Raw genomic sequence first — 20,542 nt, 5'->3', positions numbered from 1 at the left:
AACAACTGTCAGAGGGAGCCTGTTTAGCCCTGGTGTATTTCTGTCTGTGCACTCTAGAGCAACACTCATGGAGACCCTTCCACCCTCTTCTCCAGCAACCACTGCCCTCCCTGCTTCAGAGGGTCCTGAAACTCAGACTCTCCTATTCCTTGTTTATTGAGAATAGATATGAGCTGAAGGGTTAATGGGGAAATGGGGACAAGTTATATCCATAGTTTTGCTGCTCCACAATTTTGAATGATGTCAGAAAAACAAAGGAAAATATTCATTACCTACACATCTCACTTAACTATGCTTCTCTATTACAGGAACTAACAGCATTGAAAACAGAGCAGTCTTGTCATAAGATCTGGGTTATCTGCGCCAACTAATTGTGAAAACTATTGCCTTGACTCTGAGGACATAAATTTCTTATCTATAAGACAGAAGTAGCAAAGATTATCATAAATATGACATGGTTCACATGGAAATAGAATGATTTAATTTAGGTTAAAGTGCACTACAAACTCTGTACAGTGTTGTACAAATGAAAGTGGGATATTGTCATTATCATTTTATATTAAACTGGTTATATTTCTGGGAGAGTCAGTTTCCCTAAAGCAGGCTTAACATTGTTTATCTTTTTCTAATAAGTGTAAAATAGAAAGGACCAGCAGTTTAACAATTAAAATAGTAAGATGATGTTATCCTCCACTTCTATTTCATTCTTTCAAAACCAGGGATTTCCAGACCGGAATGATGGTTGTTGAGAACTGCACCGTGATTACTGACTTCATTTTCCTAGGACTTTCTGACAGGCAGGATGTGCAGCAGGGTCTCTTTGTACTCTTTCTGCTGGTTTATGGCATAACTGTGATTGCCAATCTAGGGATGATCCTGCTGATCAAAATGGACTCCAGTCTCCACACACCCATGTATTATTTCTTGAGCAATCTGTCTTTCTGTGATGTCTGCTACTCCACCACTGTTTCTCCAAAGATGTTGGTTGATTTCTTATCTGAGCAAAAGAGGATTCCATATAGTTTCTGTGCCATCCAGATGTATTTTTGGGGTGTCTTTGCGGATGTGGAATGTCTTATGTTGGCTGTCATGGCATATGACCGTTATGTAGCTATTTGCAATCCACTTCTTTATACAATCGCGATGTCCAGGAGAGTCTGTACCCAGCTAGTGTCCATTGTGTACATTGAAGGTTTGATTGATTCCACAATCTTCACCTGTTGCATATTTCAGCTGTCATTCTGCAATTCCAATATCATCAATCACTTTTTCTGTGATATCCCACCCTTACTAGCCCTGTCCACCTCAGATACAACCGTCAATGAAATAGTGTTGTTCACTTTCAGTACCTGTGTCGTAGGTTGCAGCATTGTCACTGTCCTCCTCTCCTACATCTACATAATAACTACCATCCTTAGAATGAACTCAGCCGAGGGAAGATACAAAGCCTTCTCTACATGTGCCTCCCACCTGACTGCTGTGGCTGTATTTCATGGCACACTCCTCTTTATGTATTTGCGACCCAGCTCGAGTTACTCTATGGACACGGATAAAATGGCCTCCGTTTTCTACACAGTTGTCATCCCTATGTTAAATCCACTGATCTACAGCTTAAGGAATAAGGATGTGAAAGGTGCCCTGAAAAAAGCAATTAGCACTAAATTATCTCCTGGGTGAAACTGTGTTTTCACCCAAAAGTATTTATTTAAAGATTTTGAGACCTAAGTTTAGGTACTTTGCCATGAGTTCCTGTAGTCTCATCAATACACATTCTAGATATCATTTATGATTTATCATTGTGCCTAAATTGAGTGTACGGAGCCTTCCTTATTGATCTTAATTTTCTCTCCAACCTCGTTAAGAGTAGTAATAGGATCAGCTTATTTTGCTAAAAGGGTTTTTTATACCTCCATTCTCTGTTCGTAGGTATGTTCCAGTAAGATATCATGGGCAGAGCAGCCCTTCCCCCGATACCAATTCAACTTGCCTTCTAAGGTTTCTAGATTCCAATGCACATTTTTAAACAATGGGTTTAATAAACTTGCTTATTTGAAGGAAGTGCTTGTGGGTTAAATTAGGTTTATTTGCATATTTTCTTTGTGCTAGTGTCACCCTACAAATGTTCCATCATAACACTTAGAAGTGTATAAGCAGTAAATTAACAAATAAGAATGAATAAAAGACTACTATCCTAACTCAAAGTTCTTTAAATGCAAAGCTCTTGTCTGTCTTCTTCCCCAATATTTCTATTTTGAAATTTGCTGTGCTTGGTGAGAGGATTCCGTCCAAAAACATTTTTTGAATAAATAAATGAGTGTCCTCTGCAAAAGCTTAATCAAAATGATTCCTTTCCCTGATTAGTCTTTTCATATCATATCCTTCTCAGACATCCACCAACGAGTCATGGCAAATATCATTGTCCAAATATAATGCTATAAATCACTGTGTGTACTGTGTTAATATTATGGTCAAGTTTTATATCTTGACTCCTTTTATCCTTGCCACTGAATCCTTAAGCACAAGTATGACATAGCAAAGGTAGGTTTGGGTATATATCTACTAGAGAGAACAGATAGACATATGGTAGGGATAAGTTGTGTAACTACATTTGTTAGAATTAGAGCAGTGATAATGTTCAATAACCCAATAAATAGGAGATCCAGTGTTAAAGCCAGAGGTGTCAATTTTTAACCTCCCTGGACGTGTCTTTTTATAGAAACATGCTATGAACCAGCTAACAATGCAACTCTAAATCACCGTGGTATATAACATGCCACTCTTTCTTTCTATACCCATGTTACCCTTATGTAAAAGAAGGACTTCACCTCGGTTAGCTCTAAGGTCCTTTCCAGCTGATGCAATCTGTCTTTATAAAATATGAATCTACTGCTGTGTAAACCCATCCAAGTATTGCAAACGTTTTGAAAAAAGAAAAAAAGATGAATCACTTTTTTTAATACAAAAGTTTTGTCACATCTAGGCTGTTTTAACCTGAAATAGTGGAGACAATGAATCCAGCCAGATAGTATGAATTTCAAAAGATCAAATACTTAAATATAACCCTTATAGTGGCATGTTGTTCAAATTCAGAGATTCATAGGCATTACATAGAAGTGGATATCCGACTTTATTGGTATTCAAGGAAATAAAAATAAATACCTAAATGTAGTATTGTGACTAAACCACAGATTGCTTAAAATAAAAACAATGGCAATATCACATATTAATGAAGATGTAGAAAGACTGTCAGTCTTACACATTTTGAGTAGAAATGAGAATTGGCATTTTATTTTGTAAAACTCTATGGTAGGGGGCCGGCCTGACGGCACAGAGGTTAAGTGCGCACCTTCCGCTTTGACAGTCCAGGGTTAGACAGTTCAGATCCTGGGTGCAGACATGGCACCACTTGCAACTCCATGCTGTGGTAGGCGTCTCACATATAAAGTAGAGGAAGATGGGCACAAATGTTAGCTCAGGGCCAGTCTTCCTTAGCAAAAAGAGGAGGATCTGCAGCAGTTAGCTCAGGGCTAACCTTCCTCACAAACAAAACAAAACAAAAACTGTATGGTAGTGTCTACTAAATCTAGACATATAAATGTCCTTGACCTCAAAACTCCATTCCTAGCTTTATTCCCAAGGGAAATGAATTAATCTGTTCACCCAAGATATGTACGATTATATTCACTATTGCCTTATTTACAACAGCATAAAAACTGAAAATAACACAAATTTTTATCAACACAACAGATCAAGAGTTGACGAACTTTTCCCAAAAGTGCTAAGTAGTGAATATTTTAGAGAGTGCAAGCCACAAACCCTTGTCATAATCATTCAGAATATTTCTTGTATGACAGAAAGAAAAAAATATCCACCATATATAAATAAGATAACATATCCCAAGTCCAATAAAAACTTTATGCACCGTAGTTTGCTGACTCCTGTTCCAAATGAGGTAAGTAACTTTATGGTAACTTTATCCTCTGGCAAACTACCCAGCAGTGAGGATAAATGAAGTATCTCCACATGTAAAAACAAGGAGAAATCTCACAAACAGAATGTTGAGTAAAATGAGCAAGACAAAAAAATGCAAAAGCTGTATGATTTTACTAATATATGCCTCAAAAACAGGAAAATGAACATGTCATAATTGACATCTATTTGCAATGGTCATAGGGATGGTTTCTAAGATGCTAGTAATGTATTCTTTTGGTCTGCTTAGCTAAGGGGATCTTTTCATCTCTGAAAATGTAGTTGCAATATACTTTTTAAAATAAAAGCTTTCCATATGTTTACTTTACTTAATAGATTTCCCAGTGACAAAGGATATACCATCAGATTGTAAGCAATGACAAGATTTTATTGTTTTAAATTTAGCTGTTACATGTAGACAGTGTTCATCATATATTTGTAAAATAAATATAGTGCATAATTTCATCGAATATCTCAGTACATAATTAATCTTAATGTTACTAAAAGTGCTGCTTTGTTTGCAGGAAAACAATGTCTTTATCCATTCATAGGCACTTCTAGTCTTTCCTCCCACAGCAGGGGAATTTAATATGTTTTGTTGCCAATATCATGAAATAAAATCTGTCATAATACTCAATGTTTCAGGGACAGACAACTATTTTCTGAAGAATGTGATCTTCTATGTAGACACTTGCCTACATAGCATTGTTCTAGAGCCAACAGGGGCCCCCAGAAACCACTAGATATAGATAAATTTTTCTGACTCATTTGTATCTGATGTATAAAATGTCTCAAAAAGACATGTTTTTTCAATTATTTAAGAACTCCATTCTTAGTGAAACAGATTCATTTGAAAATTAAATTAAGCAATCCAATTTTCAATAATAATGTAGCTCTGAAAACTTAGGTTTAAATCATCGGGAGGGAGTAGATTGAAGGAAATTTACTCTACATGGTCTGGAATAGCAGTCCTGTTTAAGAAGCTAGTTACATCCTGATTCAACAAAGTATAACCTGAGGGATTTTCATATCCCTGAAGACAGGGAAGCACCTGACGGACAATTAATTTGAAAGGACTCAGAGGAAAGGACCAAGGGAAATTCTACACCCTCGAAATATGTACCCAGACTAAACAGTGATAGTAAACATCTTGGATAACACAAATGCATAAGTTTCTTGAGTTTAAATGGTATACAACTATAAGCAATTAGTTATATGGTTTGAGCTTTGTATCAACAGTATCTCCCACAGGAGAACACTTTGTGTCTTAGTTTTGGGAACATCATGTAAAGATTGACAATGAAATATATAAAGGCATTAAAAATTGTCATTAAGAATGATTTCCCAAATTTAAATATGTATTAAATTCACTGATTTTAGCCTGATGAGTTTTAGCTTTATAGAAAGCAAGAGGGGAAAACAACAACAAAGAAGCAAACAGAAACAACCAACCGGAAGAATTTCTGTGTCTCCAATCACTTTCAGGTGAGGTTTTGAATAAACAGGAAAGTACCTGGAGTGCTCTAGAGCATAAACTAGTACATCTCTACACATCTTACTTTCTCCCCACTTCAAGTTTTGTATTTACTCTCTTAGTGGAAATTAAATTAACTGCATTAGGACTCAGAAATACAGCTGATATGCATGACTATTACACATTATCTTGAAGTATTAATCAACGGTAGACATTCAATGAATGCATAGAGATCAATTCATTGAAGTGGACTTACTTTAGTCACATTATAAATATAGCTCAGAACATGGCTAATATCCCTGAGGGTTGTCATGTTGCACAATTTTAGGGGCCACAATTTTTTTTTTAATTTTCTATTTACTCCCTGGAATTGTGCAATGTAGCCACTTTCCATTTCATTTTCTTTTCACACATACACTAATAACCTTCAAGCGTTCAGTTGTAATAAATAAAACACAGTATTAGTCATTTTCTTTTCAAGTAGACTTTTGTCCAGTTAAAAAAACATATGTAATTTTTTTATAATATAAATGTGAAGTCATAATAGAGGTTTTATGGTGATACTGTATTTTGTGCATGTTTACAAATTTTAAAAGTAATCACTATGTATTCAATTATGGCCATAAGTGATGTTTGATTTGAATTCAGAATGCTTCTCTCTGATTTAAGTGAGAAGCATTAATATAGTCCTTCACTGATTTTTTTCCTGCTACATTTTAGCAAAAGTTTACTTTTAATTTACAGATAAACATGCTCACACATACTTGGGACACTATATGTATATACAGTGTTCCATAAGTGTGTCTGTGTGCTCGTGAATGTGTATGTGTGATATAGGACTGGCTGCAAACATTGCCCCTGTTAATTATTAAGCAGAATTGAAGTAATATTCTCTCAGTTACATACAGAACCATCGTACCAAAACTAATACAACCCAGTCTCCTTCCACCTCAATTCAACACGTGTCCATGCGGATAGAAACACATACCCACAAAAATGTACATAGGTTATATACATGTATGTACATACATGCATTTTGTTCCTGTTGGGTAAACAACGTAGCTTACAGACATTATTTTTCTTCTAATGACAAATGATAAAAATGCCATGCTATATACAAATAGATGTTGTAAGGACAACCCTTTATCTCTAACTCCTCTACAAGCTATTATTTTCCTACGTGAATATAACATGTCTCTGAACTGCTATTGTGGTATCACTCATTTTCTGTAGAGAGTTAGTAAAATGATTGTTAAGAGATCTTAAATGCATCATCAATTCTTAATTATAAAAATGGCTTGTTTTTGCCTCACTAAACAGAGAAAACTATAAGATGAATCATGCTAATTCTAATACTTGTGAGTAAACCATTATTTAAAAATGAAGACAGGTGAAAGATCAGTGCATTTTTTTTTTCCATCTTCCAGTTCTAAAGATGATTAAAGGAATCCAGGTAGTCCAGCAAGCCACACCTATGCTCACTATTAGCACAATTTAGACTTGATTTTAGGTACTCATTTCTGGATGTGATAGCCTCTCATACTTCGGGTTTGAGATTTGTTCCTAAGCTTTTAATACTGGAAATTATCTTTTGGGTAATCTAGATCAATTATTTCTGCTAAGGAAACTTAGAAATAAAGAATTTGGATGGTGTTCTGATGAAATAAAGACAAAGAGATAGTTAAATAATTGAGTCCAGAAACAAGTTTTTTTTTTTTTTTTACAGAATATACATCTATCTATATATGTACATGCACACAGAGATATATGCATGAAAAAGTACATAAGAGTGAAAATAAATGCTTCCTGAAGTAAAGTTTCTCTCTGGTTATATTCTCTCTATGCTATTCTGGTTATCTTTTGCTATATAAACATTACCTGACTTAAAACAAGGATCATTGGGCAAGTATTCTGTTCTCATGTTAACTCAGGTCAAAATGAAGCATTCAGTTGAAAGCTGGGCTTTGGCTGTAGGGTCTATTATAACTGGCAGCAAGGTGTGAATGCCTAGAAAGATCAACTCAGCTGGCCCCCTTCCCTCTCCATGTAGTCTCAGAGACTGTCACATGGTTTATCCAGAAGGATAGATGGACTTCCAACATGAGCTCATGGCTTTTAGTGACTGTCATTTTAAAGGCTGGACTTGGAAGTGGCATATAGTACTTCCGCCTATTTCTATTGGTCAAAGCAGTTAAAGAACAGCAAAAATTCAACAGGATATGTAGGCACTGTGTTTGTAAAGAAACTGTGTAAAGATGTGCGTAGTCATCTTTAATCTGCCCAAATCATCAGCCCATTGTAGAACTATGAGATTTCTCATTCTAGATTCTTTTATTAAAAGTTTTTTAACACTTTAAGTAAATACATCAGTATATGAGCAACCTTTTTATTCTTTGTTTTGCACAACTTAGAAAGTCACCAAATGAAGCAGTACTTGAACTTGAACAGCACACATATAAAAGGAAGAATGATAGGCATTTCAATCATTACTGTCTTTGTGAAAGTAGGATTAGTTTTGAGGCCTTCGGAAGTAGCCCAGTCATACCAGATTCCAAGATGGATAATCAAGGTTCAAGAAGTGTGGAGAATTCCACTGTTACTTCGTGGGGAGTTTTTGGAGAGTATACGAAATTCAAATTAACAAAAATTCTCAATTTCTTAAAGAACTAGTACAGATAATAGCAAATTAACTCTACTCTTGGAAAAACGATTATCTATGCAAAATTTTTTAAATGAATCATCCTTGTATATGTGAACTACATTAGTAGAAACATTTCCCAAAGCTAGTTTATTTCTATTCATACACCACCCTGCACTTCAAGTAACCCAAAATATTTAATAATCAATATTCAGTAAACAGCTACCTTTGCAAATTCTTGTTCTGGGGACTTTGGGAAATATAAAAAACTAAGCACTGAACTTATTTATAAAGCCTTAATTTTAATAGAGATTTTATGTGAATAAAATTAACATAATTCAAGAAAGTTTACTAAGTGTAAAGAACATGATAGAGTCATAAAACCAATGAAGTGTTGATGGATAACATGTACTTTGGGGATCGGAATAAGACAATGCTTGTGGAAGAAAGCGACCTTTATCATTTCCATTGACATGAATATTTAAGCATCATTACTCATAACAGCCCAAAAGTAGAAAGGACCTAAATGACCATTAACTGATGAGCAGGTAGTGTGCTATATCCCTAAAATGAAATATTGTTCAGCTATGAAAAAGGAAATTCTGAAATATCCAAACATGGATGAACCTTGAAAACACTACGGTAAGTAAAAGAAGCCCAACGACACCACCAAAACCCCCACATATTGTATAGTGCCAAGATATGGGATATCTAGTATAGGCAACAGCACATAGTCAGAAAGTAGATTAGTGGATGTCAGGAGTTAGAGGAGGCAGCAAGGAGACGTGCGTGCTAATGAGTAGAAGTTACTTATTGGGGTGATGAAAAATGTTCTGGAATTAGATAGTGGTGATAGCTGCACAACTTTGTAAATATAGAAAAAAAAATGAAGTGCACACTAGCAAGGGATAAATTTTACAGTATATAAAATTATGTCTCAATAAAAATAGTACCATTGAAGAATAGTCATATTCCTATATGAGGTGGTAAAGGAGAATGTTTCAGAAATGGAAGAAATAAAATAAAAAATAGAAAGGATATGAAAATTACTAGGTAGGGAATGTTTTTGTATTTTATTGGATTACTGCTTTGACTAGAGACAGAGGGTGCAGATTCAGTATAAATGTGAAGCTCAACACAAAAGTTAATTTGCAGTTTTCTTCCTGTCAGATCAACATGTTGATAATAATGAAGAAATAAGCTTCAGTTTTTCTAAAGTTATTGCTAAACTCGCAGGGAAAAATGTAGAGAGGAAATATAATTAATCACATCTTAGCATATACTGAAGCCTGACGGTGGAAGTTCCAGAGATTTAAGTCCAAATGCTACCTGGTAAATAAAATGCCATCTGCCTACTTTTCAGCCACCAGTAGTGAGTACAGAAAGATTTGCTCATCTCAAGTAGGTTCCTGAGTCTCCAAATTCAAGAAATACAGGGGAAGATTGCTTACATTTGGAAAAAACCGAAAAATTTGTAAGTAATTCATTTTATGCTTGATTACACAGTTTAGTAAACTCAGCAATCTAAGGTCAAAAAATTATATTGAATGGACTGAAATTATTAGTATCCACAAAATAGCATTTTAGTGATTTTATTTTAATCTAGGTTCACCGCAGTATCTTCTATCACCGGGGAGGCATATAAACGAATTTGTTTCTTTTCTTTTTTTTTTTTTTTTGAGGAAGGTCAGCCCTGAGCTAACATCTGCTAGCAATCCTCTTGTATTTTTTGCTGAGGAAAACTGGCCCTGAGCTAACATCAGTGCCCATCTTCCTCTACTTTTTACATGTGGGACACCTACCATAGCATGGCTTGTCAAGTGGTGCCACGTCCACACCTGGGATCCTAACTGGCGAAACTCAGGCCGCCGAAGCAGAACCTGCCCACTTAACTGCAGTGCCACCGGACCAGCCCCCAAATTTAAGTTTCTTATGTTTTATTTCATAAATAATTTAAGTATGACATTACAAATATCTTTCTACAAGCTCAACTCCACATGAACCACATGCCATATTTACTTAAGTCTAAAAAAAATCCACCACTGACATTCCTATTCTCATATATTCAACAGAGACATATAATACATGAAAACACATGATGCCGTCACACATGTACACAACCACAAGGAAGAGAAGCCTATATATCTCAGAAACATTTATTATCCCTCATCCTATTTGCATTTTTAATGTAAAAGTCCTTTTAAAAACAAGGAGATGCAAATGTGTATGTTAAATTCTTTTGTTTTCACTTCTTTTCAGCACTTTTCTTTGAACTCCTCAAGAGACTCATCCTTTGGCATCAGGCCCACTCCACAAATAGGTGATGAGGAATGGGATAAAACAATAATAAATTTCTGGAGGAAAGGTTTAATATTTATTTCATGTCTCACCAAATACTAAAGACAGCTTCGACTAAGACCAATAACATAAACATTTTCATTATTATTAGTGATGGTCATTATTTCTAGCACTAACACAAAGTCTTTTAAACCAATCATATTTTTTGAGGAACATAACAATGGTAGTAATTTTTTTGTGTCCACGTGAATATTTCCAACTTAGGAAATGCTTAGTCCTACATCTTACAGTGTGTTCTCTCTAACAACATTGTTGTCTCTTCCATAATATTTTGATTATACAATGAGATATCAATTCATCCAAATCTATTGCCAGAGATAATAAGTTAAAACTCAGAGATATAAAACTTATATAAAACCAGATACATCATGAATGACGTGTAGATTAGATAGAAGTTTTTCCATGTCTATTCCAATTTTTATTCTTCTTGTTATTATCAAATAGAGAGTAATGTCTCTTTAAAGACGGGATACATGGCTGAGTAATTTTCTGAGCACTAAAAGATAATTATAGAAAGAAATTGTGTTCTAACCCACCAATATTTTGTGGATGCCCAGAAAAGTTAAAATATATCTGTCATTTTCTTGTTCATTTTCTCATAAATTTTGAAAAGACAAAAAGAAACAGAGGAAATTTCTCCTCCTTGATTGGATTTGCTTATGTGGGAATTAACAGTACCCCTGGAATCAAAGTGACCCTATTTACCATGTTCCTAGTTGTTGATCTCATTAATCTTGTTGCAAAGCTCGGGAATACTATTTTAATTAGAATGGAATCCCAGCTTCACACATCAATGTATTTTTTCTCCTCACCCAACTTTCCTTCAGTAACTTACACTATTCTACAGTGATTGCACCCAGGATACTTGTAAGCTTTATTGCCAAGAAGTCAATTCCCTTCTATGGCTGTACTCAGCAATTCTTGATCTTCTGTACCTTTGCAGATTCTGAGTATCTACCGCTGGCAGTGATAGCCTTTGATCAATTTGAGGCCATTAGCAACTCCTTGCTCTAAACGGTCAACATGTCCAGCAGAGTGTGCTCTCTGTTTATAGCTGGGGTTTACATGGTGGGAATTATGGATGCTTCAATAAATACAATATTAACATTCCACTTATGTTTCTGTGGGTGAAATGATGTTAACCATTTCTTCTTTGTTGTCCCTCCTCTCCTATTGCTCTCTTGCTCAGATACACAGGTCAATGAGTTAGTATATTCACCAGTTTTTACTTCATTGAACTGATTACTGTTTCGGGGCTTTTTTTTTTTGTCTTTTTGTATATCATCATTGTAGTGATAAAGATCCACTCTGCTGAAGGGAAGTTTAAAGCTTTCTCCACTTGTACGTCCCACTTAACTGCAGTGACAATTTGTCAGGGAACTCTGCTCTTCATGTATTCCCAGCCAAGTTCTTCTTACTCTGTAGATCAAGATAAAATGAACTCATTGATTCATGCTCTTGAGATTCTTATGTTAACCCCTCTGTTTTATAGTCTACACAACAAGGATGTAAAAGAGGCTCTGAACAAAATTTAAACATAAAAAGTGGTTCCATTGAAAAGTTAAATGTAAATATTTTCTCCAAAAATTACACTATAATACATGAAAATCAAAATTATTTTGCCTAATGTGTCACGATCCAATAAGTATTTATACTATCTTCCAGACGTACAAAAATTTGTCATTCCCTAAGTATGCGATGCTTCATTTTGTATCTTGAATTTATATTTGGTACTGCCTAATTGTGGAAAAGTTCTGAACTCTTATGTTGGCCAATTTTTATTCTTTCAATGTTTCATTTGTGAATTATTTGATTTTCTAAAAGTTATTGAATGTATTCTAAGTATATGTTGTGTGTTTATGTGCTTTGTATTTCATGGTGAATCTAACAGTTTTTACACTAATGAGTCATCATTTAATGAAAGTGACAAAATAGTAGTTAAATAATTATTCAGATTAAAGTTATAATCACTTATAACCATTATTAACCATTTGGATACCTTCTTAGAAATGCATCATTAGTCGATTTGGTCATTGGGTGAACATCATAGAGTGTTTTTACATAAACCTAGATGGTATAGCCAACTACACAACTGGGCTATATGGTACTAATCTTATGGGACCATCATCATATATGTAGTCCATCATTAACTGAAACATTGTTACGTAGTGCATGACTGTATCTATAATAAACTAGAATTATGCCATAATGTAAAAAGACTGAGCATTATAAACCCAAAGCACGTTGTAATATAATGAAGGAAGTTAAAATGTCCTTCCTGAAAATGGAAACAATTAATCTGGGATCTAAAAGATAAGCAGGAATTAACTGAAAGATGCAAGTAGGTAGAGAAAGCATTCTAGGCAGATGGATCAGCAATTAGAGGGGCTCTTAGGTGGGCAGAACCATATCATTTATTTGGAATTTAAAGAAAACCAGAGTGGTAGGCTATAGAGCTGTAATTCACAACCCAGTCACTTCCTCCAGGGGGCTTTCCTTCCCTCCAGCACTCAAGTTTGTTTCACAGACCACCCTGCTCTTCAAAAAAAATTAGTAAATCTTTGACTCTTTTTTCTAAATCCTTACCTTTAATATGTGTTTATGAACACTCTGAGTTTAAGGACTGTGCATTTTATCACTTTATCCAAGCAGCAGCATAGCATCTTGGTAAAGAAAGAAAGGAAAAAGAAAGATACCAAAAAAAGTTAATTTTTATTGAATATTTATTCATATGAAACCAAAAAATAATCACTGAGGTTCTAGTGTGTGACTTGAATTCATTTTTTTGTATCTTATATGTAAGTACATAAAGTGGTTGAGGATGCTAAAGGTAATGGAAATTTAGAAACATGCAAATAAATTATTTGGAAAATAATTTAAACAAAGAGCTCTTATCTGAGTATTTACAAGATATTTAATTATTTCATATCAGTCTGCTCTAGTTTGGTGATAAGCAAATCACTAGAAGCAGCTTGTTTAGAAACAGGACAAAGACATGCATCTGAAGGACCATACAAGATTCAAGGGCACTCTTATGCTTGCTACAATTACAAAAGCTGAAAGTCATTCAATATCTAAGGCTATGTAGGTGACCTTGTAAAATACCTTTCAGTGAAAAAATTTCAGAGGGACAGTAAAGTCCAAGTAGGAAAATAAGACTCCTCTGCTTTCCAGGGTGATAGTCTTTATGGGGTTCTTAGACCTGGTAGGGGGAAGTATAGAGCTAGAGAAAAACAATGATGGATGCTTCTTTCAATTATAATATCTCCTCAATCAACCCATGCTCTTTTTGACATATTACCTATGAATTATGCACTACCTTGAACAGCAATGTGGTAGGAATGAGATTGAATCAGAATGAAGCCCAAGCAAAGTTTTGTGTCACTCTCAGAGGTATAAGGATGTCATCTAGTTAGCACTTTGCTCTCCCATAAGACAACTGTAATGCATTTAAAATCAAATTTCATCTGCATTTTGACTCCTATAAGCAAATCTAAGTTTAATGTGTAAACTAAAGAGAAGAAAATGATGTCTATTAAATGAAGCATTTTAAGCTCAATAAAAGAGAGCCTAAAAATGAAATTAATGAGATCTGTATAATTTGTGAGATCCCTGTACCTAAGTTTGTGAAAGCACTGAATGAATAATCACTTAGTGGAGACACTGGGGAATTCAAGTTTCAACTAAGGGCTTGTGTTAATGACCTGCAAGAGATTTCTGTCCTGTTTTTCTATAGAAAGTCAAGGAAAGATAGTATTGAACTACTTTAATCTAATTTGCCTTATCTAACTCAATCCTCACTATTCCCTTAACTCTCTCTTTCTCTAATTCATATGTCTCATAGAATACTCACCACCAATCGGTGGCAAATATTATAATTCAGATAAAATATCATCAATGTCTGCACATAATGAGTCCATATTATAGGTCTATTCCTTCATTAGAGTTCCTTATTTCTGACCAGGCATTGGCATCCCTAACCATAAGTGTAACCAATGATGACAGATTAGGGTCTATGTATAATGATACAAGCAATTAGCTCAATACTGGTGCAAAGCTGGTTAGCAAAACTTCTTAAATCAAAACAATTTTTAGTAATAATGTAGTCCATAAGGCTCAGGTTTTAATGGAAATTAGACTAAACGCTATGCAGGAACTGTCAAGTTTAGGAAGTTAAATTTATGTTCTGTCTAACCAGAGTGTGACCTGAAAAGACTTGCCATCACTTGTGACAGAGAAGAACGTGATGAAAAAATGAGTTTGGAAAGGAATCAGAATGAAGTGATCAAGGAAAATTCCTACGTCTTCAAATATGATCCAGAGAAGTAGATAATGGTAGTAACGCTCTTGGATTACACAAATGCATCAGCATCTTCAGTTTGCTTCAGGGCGTGCAAATTATTACAATTTCTTAGTTTGAACTTGGCCTCAACAGTACTTCCTAGGGTAGTAAATTTAGTATATCTGTATTGGTATCATCATTCAAAAAGTAGCAATAAAAAATGAAAAAGCATTGAAAGGTATCACTAAGAGCTATTTTCCCCAAATCAAGAATACTCTATTTTAAAGGTTTTAAACTATGATGTGGTCTGGATTTATAGGAACAATGGAAAAAGACTATGTCCTTGACTAGTTCTTAGTGAAGATTCAGAAGGGAAAAAAATACCTGTAAAATTCATGCACATATACTGATTTACTCCTATCACTTCATAAATTATGTTTTACATACACAAATTTTGCATCGACTTGACTTGTTTTAAATAAACAAATTAACTACAATGAAGCAGAATGTACAGCAAGAATACATTATTGTATGTTACAATCAACAGTAGACCCCAATGAATGCATAGAAATTTGTGCTTGTCAGCATTCTACAGATTCAGATATAAAATGTCACTCAAAACATAGCCAATGCAGAGTATCCTCCAAGGTTCCCACATTGCATAATTTCAGGGGTACCATAGTACTCGTTTTCTATGTGCTCCCTTATTTCTGTAATACAGCAACCCACTGAACACCAACATTAATAATAATGAATTACTATTACATGGCTAAGATAAATAAAACAGATTATATTCAATCTAGAAGCCCTTTCTATTGTTTCCCTCTGCCTCCATTAGTGGCAGAATCTTGCCTTGGTTGAGAAGTAGGCATTGGATGACCTGTCAGTTCTCTTAGAAATCTAAGAATCTGTAGATCACAGTTTTTGCAAATTTAATATAAACACACTATAACATTTCACCAGAGTAGTCAATAGGTACTTCTTCTTAAAAAATATTGTTTTCATTACAGTGTAGTCAGGAACCTACTAGGAGAAAGTGCTTTGGAGTCCAACAAACGTATTGCCTGTGAAACTCCAGAAATTTACTGATTACTTGAGTACCACACTTTTGGAATCTATATAATGAGGTTGTTAGAGACACTCAGGAAACATAAGATAATGTTTGACATATATGATGACAAACATGATGATGAGTTAAATTAAATAATACGTGAAAAAAACAAAGCATTTGTTAAGATCTCCGTAAGGAACTATATTGAATTCATAACGTTTGCCCTCATAAATCCAGTGCTGAATGAGGAAGTACTTAACAAGTGCATTTATAGAAGGCAGGGTAAAGACATTTTATGGTCAGAAAATTGGAATGCAGTATTTGTCTCTGTGTCCCAATGAAAGAGTTCAATGAAAGGGAACAACATGTTTGACCAAGGTTCAGGGAGGTAGCTGTAGGTGAGGGATTTTGGAAAACACAACTTTCACTCTTCCAGTAACTTTAAAATTAGTACCATGAGGGACCAGCTCCGTGGCTGAGTGGTTAAGTTTGGTGCTCCGCTGCAGCGGCCCAGGGTTCGGATCCTGGGCGCGGACATGGCACCGCTCGTCAGGCCACATTGAGGTGGTGTCCCACATCCCACAACTAGAAGGATGTGCAACTAAGATATACAACTGTGTATGGGAGGGGGAGGGTGTTTGGGGGAGATAAAGCAGAAAAAAAGAAAAAAACATTGTCAACAGTTGTTAGCCCAGGTGCCAATCTTTGAAAAAAAATAGTACTATGGATAACAGCACACACAAGTATTTTTGGAAATAAATATAACTTGGATTATTTTTTGAAAGTTTTGTCACAAAACATTTTTTTTAAAAAGAATCATCCTTGTACATATGAACTATATTAGTAGAAGAAGCTCTCAAATTTATTTCTACTCTTTTTTGAACATCCACCAGGTTCACAATAAGAAAATATTTAACAACACTCGTGTACTGAGTCATCACTCCACAGAAGTCCCTGTGTTAGAGATGTGGGAATGGAGAAAGATATAAGTGAATAGATAAAAAACATATTCAATAAAGAGGTGTGTGGATGTCATATAGTCATAAAATCATTAAAATGAGGGTGATTGACATGTAGTTGGGGGAAGGAAATCAGACAAGAACTAATGAAAATAGCAGTAAGATTACCACATTTCTAAATGGGAGGTAAAGGAGAGTGTTTCAGAAATGGAAGAAACAGAATGAACAGTGAAAATGAGTTGAAAATCATGCAGAGGATCTATTTGAATTTTATTAGACATCTGATTTCACTAGAGTAGGTTATAGATTTATGTAGCCATGAGCATAACTTTAAAATAAATTCTAGTAAGTTTCTATCGTTGATCAATTTGGCGATGAGTGAAGAATTGAAAGTTCAACCTTTGCTAAATTTGTTGCAGGATTCACAGGGGAAAATACAGAAATAGAAATCTAATTAATCACCTTCACATAACACAGAAGAGTGAAGGCAAATGTTTTACAGATTTAAGTCTCAAAAGTCACTAGGTAGAAATAAAATGCAATCTGTCTATTGTTCATGTAACTGAGATAATGCACAAAGACTTTCTCATTTCAGGTAAGCTTCTAAACAAACAAATTTAAAGATTATAGGGGAAAATACGTTTTTTGTGAAAATGAGGAATCAAGTGTTGAAGAACTTATAAATGAATAATAAATATACCTGCCTTATTCAGTTGAATTAATTCTGCAATCTAATAACCAAACAATGATATTTCTTTATTAGCCCTGTATGAAGTTGACTGACCTCAAATGCCATTTGCATAAGGATGGTAAAGATTTTACTTATTTATATTTTAATCAAAATTGATAAATAAACCAGTACTTTTTTTAATCACTGTGCAAGTAATATCACTGTACATGGAAATTTAAGATTTGCCTTACTAATATGAAAAATAGTAGAGATAACATGTTGCAAATAGAAATATATGTAAGTCCAAGTGCATACAGACCACGTTATAATATTTGTCTATAAAAACATAGAAATCAAACCAGAACCCACATTACAATTTTCATATATGAACAGATACATATCTAATGTGTACGCAAATACAAAAGAAGACTATATACCTCAGAAAAAGTCAGCTTAAAATCTATGATATGCAGTTTTATGCGTCATACTCTGCTGTTCTGACTTCTTTTTTTTTTGAGGAAGCCTAGCCCTGAGCTAACATCTGCCAATCCTCCTCTTTTTGCTGAGGAAGACTGGCCCTGAGCTAACATCTGTGCCCATCTTCCTCTATTTTTATACGTGGGACACCTACCACAGTGTGGCTTGCCAAATGGTGCCATGTCTGCACCCAGGATTCAAACCGGCAAGTCCCGGGCTTCCAAAGCAAATCATGAGCACGTAACAGCTGCGCCACCGGGCAGGCCCCGAGTTCTCACTTCTTTAAGGCACTTCTCTTTGGCTTGTGAAGGGATTTGTCCTTTGGCAAAGATTATTCATACAAATGGGTTATAAATGCTGTGGCATATCAGTGAAGAAGAGTGATAGAATAGTTCTATAAAGCATGGTCATGTTTCACTAAACACTAAAGACACTATATACCAAAAACAATACAATAATAATATTCATTTAATGTAATATCTTTTTCAGTGACAAATAAAATTATATATGCTTTTCTTGAGGTAACATTGCTTTATAACATCACATAGATTTTAGGTGTCCATCATCATACATTGACATCTGTATAGACTGCATCGTGTTCACTACCAAAAGTCTAATTTCCATGTATCACTGTACAAATGACCCCTTTCCCCACTTGGCACCACCCCCAATATGTTTCTTGAATAATGCAATAAATGTGATTCTTTTGCCAAAACTATATTAACCCTGCATATTCTGGCCTTGTCTGTCTATCTTTATTGTCTCTTTTGTATTATTTTGGATGCAGTATGAGCTTTCACTTTGTTCAAATCTACTGCTTGACATTGGATGACAGAAGCCAAGATGAGTTACATATTTCAGGAGTGAGATACAGATTTAGAATTAAAGTTTATCAACTTCTAATCTCAGACATTTTTAGGTTTTTTGGCAAGATGATAATGTCTCTTTAAAAGTGACACTTGGGGTATTTTCTGAGGGTAAGAAGACAATTTACAGTAACAAATCATGTTCTGTCTTACAGATAACACTTTGGATATCCAGAAAAGTCAAATGCTGAACTATCATTTTCCTGATCATTTTTGTAAAAGGTTACAAGAATAAAGAAGATGGACGGGGGAAATTGCTCCTCCTTGACCAAATTCTTTCTCTTGTGAATCACCAATAACCCTGAGACCAAAGTGACCCTCTCTGTGACCTCTGATATTCCTCTGAAATTGGGCCCCAAATGCTAGTGGATGTATTTTCCAAGAACAAATCAGTCTTCTTTGGCTGTGCTCTGCAATTCTTCATTTTCTGTATGTTTGTGAATTCTGAGTGTCTACTGCTGGCCATGATGGCCTTTGATAGGTACAAGGCCCTTGGTAACCTGTTGCCCTACACAGTCAATATGTCTAGCAGAGTGTGCTCCCTGTTCATGGCTGAGGTTTAGATGGTGGGAATGGCATATGATTTGATACCTACAACATTAACATTCCACTTGTATTTCTGTCAGTCAAAGGAGATTAATCATTTTTTCTGTTATGTCTCACCTCTCCTTTTGGTCTCTTGCTCAGATACACAGGTCAATGAGGTAGCAATATTCACCATTTTTGGCTTCATTGAACTGAGTACCACTTCAGAAGTTCTTGTCTCTTATTGTTATATTACCCTACCAGTCTTGAAGATCCACTCTGCTGAGGGGAGCTTCAAAACTTTCTCCACTTGCATCTCCCACTTAACTGCTGTGGCAATTTTCCACTGAACTATGCTCTTCATGTATTTCTGTCCAAGTTCTTCCTACTCCTTTGATCAAGACGAAATCACCTCATTGTTTTACACCCTTGTGATTCCCATGTCAAACCCTTTGACTTGTAGTTCATGGAACAAAGATGTGAAAAGTGCCCTGGAAAAACTAGAAATTAAAAGTTCACTTTAAGCAAATAGGCAGATAGTATTAATAAATATTTATATATGTACACAAACATACTCTTGTGTTTTCCAAATAATTTATTATACCATAAAGTTGTCTCAAATACCTTAATTAGTAAAATAAGTTTTTTCTCCTAATTCAGAATAGTACCAATATTTTGGAGATTTCTAGGTATGCTATATTTCATTGTATATCTCAGTTTTAAGTAAGCTTCTCTCTATTTTTGGAAAACTTGCCAATCTCCTTTTCAGTGTGCCAATTTTTCATTTGTTTAATGTTTATGTTATGCATTATTTTAATTAGTCTAAGAGCTATTAGAGTTTACATTGTACTTGTACTTCTAGGTGTTTTGAATTTCATGGTGGCATAGTGGTTGAGTTCACCAGCAGAGCTTCAGCTGCCCAGGGTTTCCTGGTTTGGATCCCGGGTGTGGACCTAGGCACCACTTATTGAGCCATGCTGTGGTAGGAGTTCCATGTATAAAATAGAGGAAGATGGGCACAGATGTTAGCTCAGGGCTACTCTTCCTCAGCAAAAGGAGGAAGGTTGGCGGCAGATGTTAGCTCAGGGCTAAGCTTCCTCAAAAAAACAAATATTATTGATTCCTGGAAAACTGATGCAAAAACAAAACTTTTTAGGGCCTGGCCGCCTGGTTAACTAAGTTCTCGCTCTCCACTTTAGTGGCCCGGGGTTCACCAGTTTGGATCCTGGGTGTGGACCTATGCACCACTTATCAAGCCATGCTGTGGCAGGCG

General features: G+C 35.2%; 1 protein-coding gene and 2 pseudogenes across 1 annotated transcript; all 3 read left to right on the top strand.

The window, feature by feature from the left end:
- Window positions 1-738: 738 nt before the first annotated feature.
- Window positions 739-1,677, top strand: LOC106844043 (olfactory receptor 5W2-like). The gene has a single exon (XM_014861381.2). The coding sequence runs from the start codon at window positions 739-741 to the stop codon at window positions 1,675-1,677; it is 939 nt and encodes a 312-aa protein (XP_014716867.2).
- Window positions 1,678-8,702: 7,025 nt separating this feature from the next.
- Window positions 8,703-11,974, top strand: LOC106844042 (olfactory receptor-like protein OLF2; annotated as a pseudogene).
- Window positions 11,975-18,984: 7,010 nt separating this feature from the next.
- LOC106844041 (olfactory receptor 5W2-like) lies at window positions 18,985-19,793 on the top strand (annotated as a pseudogene).
- The last annotated feature ends 749 nt before the right edge of the window (window positions 19,794-20,542 follow it).

The sequence above is a fragment of the Equus asinus genome, chromosome 17 (genome assembly GCF_041296235.1).
Source record: "Equus asinus isolate D_3611 breed Donkey chromosome 17, EquAss-T2T_v2, whole genome shotgun sequence".
In the NCBI taxonomy this organism is placed as follows: domain Eukaryota; kingdom Metazoa; phylum Chordata; class Mammalia; order Perissodactyla; family Equidae; genus Equus; species Equus asinus.
Note: the sequence above shows the minus strand (reverse complement) of the source record. Positions and strands in the feature narration are given on the sequence as shown.